General features: G+C 35.3%; 1 protein-coding gene across 7 annotated transcripts; it reads left to right on the top strand.

Annotated features, from left to right (window-relative positions):
• Positions 1–471: 471 nt before the first annotated feature.
• LOC107624142 (pentatricopeptide repeat-containing protein At2g13600-like) lies at positions 472–5,732 on the top strand. Of its 7 annotated transcripts, XM_088508041.1 has the most exons (6): positions 501–3,154; positions 3,226–3,424; positions 3,826–3,915; positions 4,060–4,134; positions 4,519–4,609; positions 5,321–5,732. In XM_088508041.1, exon 1 carries the CDS (start codon positions 848–850, stop codon positions 3,026–3,028), a length of 2,181 nt encoding a protein of 726 aa, XP_088364167.1. In that variant the 5' UTR covers positions 501–847; the 3' UTR covers positions 3,029–3,154; positions 3,226–3,424; positions 3,826–3,915; positions 4,060–4,134; positions 4,519–4,609; positions 5,321–5,732. The 7 variants fall into 7 exon arrangements, with proteins under 7 accessions (XP_088364146.1, XP_088364167.1, XP_088364158.1 ...); XM_088508032.1 differs by having other exon boundaries at positions 501–3,424; XM_088508023.1 differs by having other exon boundaries at positions 501–3,915; positions 5,238–5,732.
• The last annotated feature ends 1,503 nt before the right edge of the window (positions 5,733–7,235 follow it).

A 7,235-nucleotide genomic window follows, 5' to 3' on the forward strand; every position in this document is an offset into this window, starting at 1 on the left:
ACATTTTTCTTTTGATAAAGAAACCCAATCTTAGTTTACATTCATCCTTCCTAGTGCAATAGGAAATTAAAGTTAAAAAAAGAACCTACATGAAACACAAGGCCCACATCTCCAATTATTAAAAGGGAGCCCAACAATTATAATCGGCTCGACTAACTAATTTTTAGAGCTTCAGCTGCTTCACACTTCTCTGCTCCCTCCCTTAAAGGGGACAAGTTACCTACGTGTCATGCCATTATATGATACAAAAAAATATATGTACATCTGTATGATAGTTGATCTGTACCAGAGAACGTCCTTAAACAAAATATTAAAAATTAATTTAAATCGATGATTTTATATGTATATAAAAATCAATCACTAAATCATTTTTTTTTGTGACTAATCACTAAATCAATTATTAATATAAAATATATATTCAAATACAAAAAATACATTAAAAATAAATTAAACAATATATTTCCAAATAAATTAGAAGCCTAAGTTCATTGTTCATTCATCATATTAATCCTTGGTGCAACTTTAACTGTTCTTCACGAAAAAAGAGTCATCACATACAAACTACCAGAACAATACAAGCAATAACAGTAACCTTAATGCAACATTGCAACAAAGAGAACTGTTGCTAGACTCCCCAGTCCCCATGCTAGGCCATCATAGTGAAGCTCAATTTTGGATTTTTGGCAACTCGTGATCTCTCTTTCTCTCTCTCTCACTTTTGGCACACTTCTTTCTCCATTCTAATACAGTAATACTCTAATAATTTTAATGCCTATTCTGATTGATGAGAGAACAATAACATAAGTTTCACGCCCCAAAGCCCAAACACCACCATCTTCTCCACACCATGAAGAAGCTGTTCCTCCTTGGCACTTGGAAGCGCAACCGCTGGAAGCAAAGGTTCCGACTTTTCACCACCCTTTTGGAAGATTTGGATACCCCTCGTCTCCGTCACGTGATCGCCACCAACATTTCCATTGGCAGGAGAGTTAAATCCGGCGAACTTGAATTAGCACGCCACCTGTTCGACGAAATGCCGCTTCGAACTGTTTCCACTTGGAATACTATGATTTCCGGATATTCGCAATGGGGCTGCTACGTTGAAGCCCTGGCCCTTGCTTCCCTCATGCACCACTCTTGCGTCAAGTTTGACGAGGTCTCTTTCTCTTCGGTGTTGAGCGCATGCTCACGTTCTGGGACACTGGTTCATGGGAAGCAAGTTCATTCATTGCTTTTAAGGTCTGGGTACGAGAGATTTGGCATTGTGGGGAGTAGTTTGTTGTATTTTTACGTTCAGTGTTCTGGAATTGGAGAAGCTGAGGTAGTTTTTAAGGAGCTTCATGGCGGGAATGATGTGTTATGGAGCCTGATGCTTGCGGGTTATGTGCAGCGTGACATGATGGGTGAGGCTCTGGACATGTTTGAAAAGATGTCTGATCGTGATGTTGTGGCCTGGACCACGTTGATCTCTGGGTATGCGAAGAGGGAAGATGGGTGTGAGAGGGCTTTGGATTTGTTTTGGTGTATGAGGAGTTCTGGGGTGTTGCCTAATGAGGTCACGTTGTGCACTGTTGTGAGAGTTTGCACTAGGCTGAGGGCTCTTTGGCAGGGGAAGGTTGTTCATGGGCATTGCACCAAGGAAGGGTTTGCTTTTGATAATGCAATTGGTGGCGGGTTGATTGGGTTTTATTGTGATTGTGATGCCATAGATGATGCCAAGAGAGTTCATGAGAGCATGAGAGGAGAAACTTATTTGAATCTGACTAACTTGTTGATTGGTTGCCTTATCTCCGCGGGAAAGATTGAAGAAGCTGAGATGATATTTTACAGGTTGAGAGAGATGAATCACGTATCATATAATTTGATGATTAAAGGTTATTCTATGAGTGGTCATTATGAGAAGTCAAAAAAATTATTCAATCAAATGAGTCTCAAGGATATAACTTCCTTAAATACTATGATATCTGTGTACTCCAAAAACGGTGACCTTGATGAAGCTGTGAGGCTTTTTGACAAAACTAAAGATCAGAAAAACCCTGTGACATGGAATTCAATGATGTCTGGTTATATTCAAAATGGCCAGTACATGAAGGCATTAAAATTATACGTGATGATGCGTAGGTTATCAGTTGATTATAGCAGATCGACATTTTCTGTCTTATTTCGTGCATGTTCGTCTCTAGGTTCTTTTCAACAAGGACGGTTGCTTCATGGCCACTTAACCAAGACACCCTTCCAAGCAAATGTTTATGTTGGGACTGCCCTTATAGACTTATACTCCAAATGTGGTCGCTTGGCTGATGCTCAACGGTCATTCCTCAGCATTTTTTCACCCAATGTAGCCGCATGGACAGCTCTTATCAATGGGTATGCATATCATGGACTTGGATCCGAGGCAATTTTACTCTTCCATTCAATGTTAGTTCAAGGAATTGTGCCAAACGCTGCTACTTTTGTTGGCATTCTTTCTGCCTGCTCTCATGCTGGTCTAGTTGATGAAGGTTTGAAAATCTTCCACTCGATGGAGGAACTTTACAAGGTAACCCCAAGCATAGAACATTACACATGTGTGGTGGATCTTCTTGGTCGATCAGGCTATGTAAGAGAAGCTGAAGAGTTTATTAGAAAGATGCCTATTGAAGCAGATGGGGTGATTTGGGGAGCTTTATTGCATGCATGTTGGTTTTGGAAGGACATGGAAGTAGGGGAGAAAGCTGCTGAAAAGTTGTTCAGCTTGGATCCGAACCCAACAGTGCCTTTGGTAATTCTGTCAAATATGTATGCGGTGCTAGGTAGATGGGGGCAGAAGTCAATTCTTAGAAAGAGATTGCAGAGTTTAAAATTGAGAAAAGATCCAGGGTGCAGCTGGATTGAATTGAACAACAATATTCATCTGTTCTCTGTAGAGGATAAAACACATCCTTATTCTGATGTTATTTATGCAACTCTAGAGCATTTAGCAGCAACCGTTAATTCTGTCATACCCTTCAATTATCTCTATAGCAGCAACAGCAAATATCATGGATAATGCAAAGCTGCAAACTGCGGATCCTATGTTACTTCAGATTTGGCCACTGAGCTGAATATTTTTCTTGAGAGACCATTGAGCTTTAACTATTTGAGCATCAATCATGCGAAGGATCAACATACCATGGTTTGCCTCTAAAGCAATAATGAAATTACTTGATTGTGTTCATCATTTAACATATTTTATGCTTTCATCAGAAGTAGCTGATGTGAGTGTGGGAGAACAAACCAGCTACCATTAAAGGTATTACTGCTGAATCTCATTGCCTCAGAGTTCTTTAACACTTCAATCTAAAAACGACAGCAATTGGGAAAATCCAGCATGGGGCCTGTGATTTCCTTTTAACTTCTATGAATACTATCTGATATTTCCTTACCTACAGCAAATGTACTATTTGTAAGTATTCACATTTTAATTCGAAGACTGACTGTTCAGTTTTGCTTAATTAACATGGGACTTTTGGAAGTAAGAACATTGGCAAGATAGCATTATTACTTTTTGAGTTATATGAATTTTGTTGGAGTAATATTTATAACAAAAGCCACATTTGGCTCATTGGAGTAAAGTTATTTGCATATTACTTTCGGCGCATTATTTTATTTAGAATCTATGCATAAATAGGCCAATTCTTATACAAAAGTTAAAATGAGATACATTTTGCATCAAAATTTTGCAAGGCAATTTCCTGAATTTAATTTTGATGCATTGTCATTGTAAAGTAGTTTTACACGTGCATCCAATTATGATATTAGGCTTCTTCTTCTGGAAGTTTGTTGTGAGGTTTTCTGCTATGCTAGGTGGATAGAGAGTTAGCTTCAAATGGGAAATCCCCGGAGAAGTTGAAAGGAGCTGGTTCCTTTCTTATAAAAGTATTTGGTGTTCTTGCAGTATGTATTCTTCTACATATCGGTTACTGTTTCTAATTTTAATGTGCAGCATATACTTTAATGGTGTGAGATATATATATTTTGTGTGAGTGAGCAAGGGGGAATCACCACAGTCGCTTCTTTATTGTCTTGCTTGCAATACAGGGAAATTGCAATATAGGAAAAAGGTTCTATGCGTATTGGAGTATAACTTGCCAGTTGTTCAAGATTTACTTTAAGGTATTTATGGTTAGCTAATGCTTCCACTCGTTTTTCCCCCCATCTAGTCTCTTGATAGTTAATACAAAATGCTGGTTCAAATCTAGAGCATCTGGCGTTGATCAAATTTATGATACTTTTACTGGGGTCAGTTACCATAGCTGTATTCTCTATAGAGCATTTTTCAAAATACTTCTACCTGCATTTTAAATTTGTTTAGATTTTTTCCTTGGAGAAAACATTATACCATAACATATAGCCAGAAACATCACCATAAATGAAATTTATACCATGTTTGTCCAATTGAACAGTGTTTTGTGTTGTATCATGCTTCATATTATTGACAATTTGACATCTGTGTGTTAATTTATGGCTTGAATTTTTCTTATATGAATGGTTTTGCAGCTGGGTACAGTTCATCTTTGTTGTAGTGTGATAAGAAGTATTGAAAGGAGCACACATATTTGACTTCGAGGAATTTCCTAAGAGAGATAAGGTTAGAGTTGGATTAATTTATACATGCATCTTCTCTATATGCATATATTCTCTAGATGATTTATATTTAAGATGTGTTTCAGGTCACTTCCATGTACTATAATGGTCGGCTTGAAATTTTCAATGAAAACTAATCACAGTAGAGTATTATGATTTAGTAATTCTTCACGAAATCAAATATTAAACTGATAATATTTGATGAATTTTCATTGAAAGCTTCATCAAATATTCAATGATTTCGCTATAAATTTATACCATTTCACTAAATCAAATATTAAACCGACAATATTTGATTAATTTTCATTGAAAGCTTCTCAAATATTCAATGAAAATTTATACCATTTCAACTATAGCTTCATCAAATAATTGTTTCACTAGAGAAGGTTTTGAGAAAGATCTTTGATTTGATCTTTGTTCTAAATATAAGATGGATATTATATTATTTTGTATTATGATTGTATTTACTCTATAAATGTGTGCATCTTTTGTAGCCCCCAACTTATCTTTGAATCAGGAATATGTAAACTTAATATTTATGACTTTTACATTATATACTCTTCTAACTAACTCTGTTTTTCAATGAATGTTGTTATGTTCTTACTGATTTTTACCCTTTTTTTTTGTGATAGGTAATATTGAAATATGATCTATATGCAATTGTTGATCCAAAGTCATTATTGTTCATGAATGAGTATAACACCATTGAATATAGTGGTGATACAGCTGCAAACCCAGTCAATTATATTGCAAAAATGGCGCAGATTCAGTCATTTCCAAGGTATGAAGGAATATCAGCAACAATAGGGCCGCTGCAAGGCCATTTCACTGCTGGGCCGCCAAATCTTACTTACATGAGAGCTGCTCTTGATGCTTTTGATACTGTTTCACTTCCAATATAAGCTTATAGAAGTGTGTGTGAATTGAGATCCAAACCGGGTATTTGCTAAACTCAAAACAACTTTGAAGGGAAATTGTTAGCTTTAAGATATGAAAACATATGCTAATTTGATCAGTGTCGTTCTTAGAATTTGATAGACACTATCTTAGAATTTTAGAATAGAGTTGTACTATTTTAATTAACTATAGCTTATGACTTAATAATAAGACACCAAGTTTCATTCTCATTCTTGATTTTTAGATAGGATGCAGGCAGAGCATATATATATATATATATATATATATATATATATATATATATGTATTTTTTGATACAAAGACACTCACGATGTCCCAACAAGGGAGATGAGGCTATGAGTCTAGAAACTAAATTACATGAACAAGAAGACAAAAACTAGAACAATATAAACGCACAATGTACTAGGACATCAGCATGCATCACACATAAAGAGCATTATCATGACACTATCATTATTCTCTCCTCATAGATTCGAATAACACCAGCATACTTTGAAGCTAAATATCAATAATCAATATTTGCACTCTGATTGCAGTGCACTTGGAAGAAATTATAAAAAAATTATAGCTGATTTCAAGGGCATGGCTCTCACCGATGAGAATTTTCAGAACATTTTAGCCAATGATGTTGTGGACAAGTCCATCAGTGAGTAGCAAACTGAGCCTCAGAGCCATAACATGTTAGAATTCCACTTTTACATGATCACCAAAAAATAAAATAAATGCTTAAAGAATAATTACTTAGAATTGCAATTTTCTCTTTACAATCTATCATATAATAGTGTTGAGGTTGTGAATTGGTTTCCTGTGCGATATTTATTATTTACTATGCATCTATTTGGATATTATTCTTTTACAATCCTTTAACAAACACCCCAAATTGCATTTTTATCTTTATACTTCTATGATCATATAGTACTTTGATTAAATAGTAATTGCACTTGACCTTTTTATGGTTGAGAATAAATCTTAATGCATTGTTTTGGTGATTGTTATGCTTGTGTTTCAGCTGTGGTGTTGTAATTGTGATTATGTTTCTAATTGCAAGATTGCATGTTTCTTCATAAATGGGTGTTCAAGATTTTGTTTGGTTCTCTTCAATTACTATATCAGTTTGTATGCTTTTTTTTTTTCCGATGCACCTAATTTTCTAAATCCCAAAGAAAAAAAATGTTTTGTTTTGAGTTGTATAGAAGAAATACTTTTAACTTTTTTTTTGACATAGAACTTACTTAAAGAGTACATTTGAAGTTAGCTTCACCTTATCTTTTTTTGACAAGGGAAAGTCTAGGGGCCAGCAGATTTATTAAAATTTAGCCAGCACTTAGCCAGGAAAAGGAAAATGAGTGATTCTCCACCATTAGCTCTTTTGACAATGTGATTCAAACTAACTAATAATTGCTGTTTATGGCAAGGGTTGCTACATTGTCATTGATTCGTGTTAGTTTTGGAAAGAGTGATAACATGGCATTGTGAATTTCTAAGAGTAGAACAAAATGTGAGATAGTACCAAATTGAAATTTCAACTTCCACCGTAGTGGAGAAGTTAGCAAACTTGATGAAGCTGATTCAAAACCTAAAGTGTTTAACTATGTGTGTCTATTTAATTATGTAAGAAAAATTCTAAATTAAGCAACTCGTGATGTGGTGTTCATTGAGGTCTGTAAACTTGCTATTGCAGTTGTCATGTACATATGAGTTGAATTTTATTG

The sequence above is a fragment of the Arachis ipaensis genome, chromosome B10, assembly GCF_059453495.1.
Source record: "Arachis ipaensis isolate K30076 ecotype BB chromosome B10, ASM5945349v1, whole genome shotgun sequence".
NCBI lineage: Eukaryota > Viridiplantae > Streptophyta > Magnoliopsida > Fabales > Fabaceae > Arachis > Arachis ipaensis.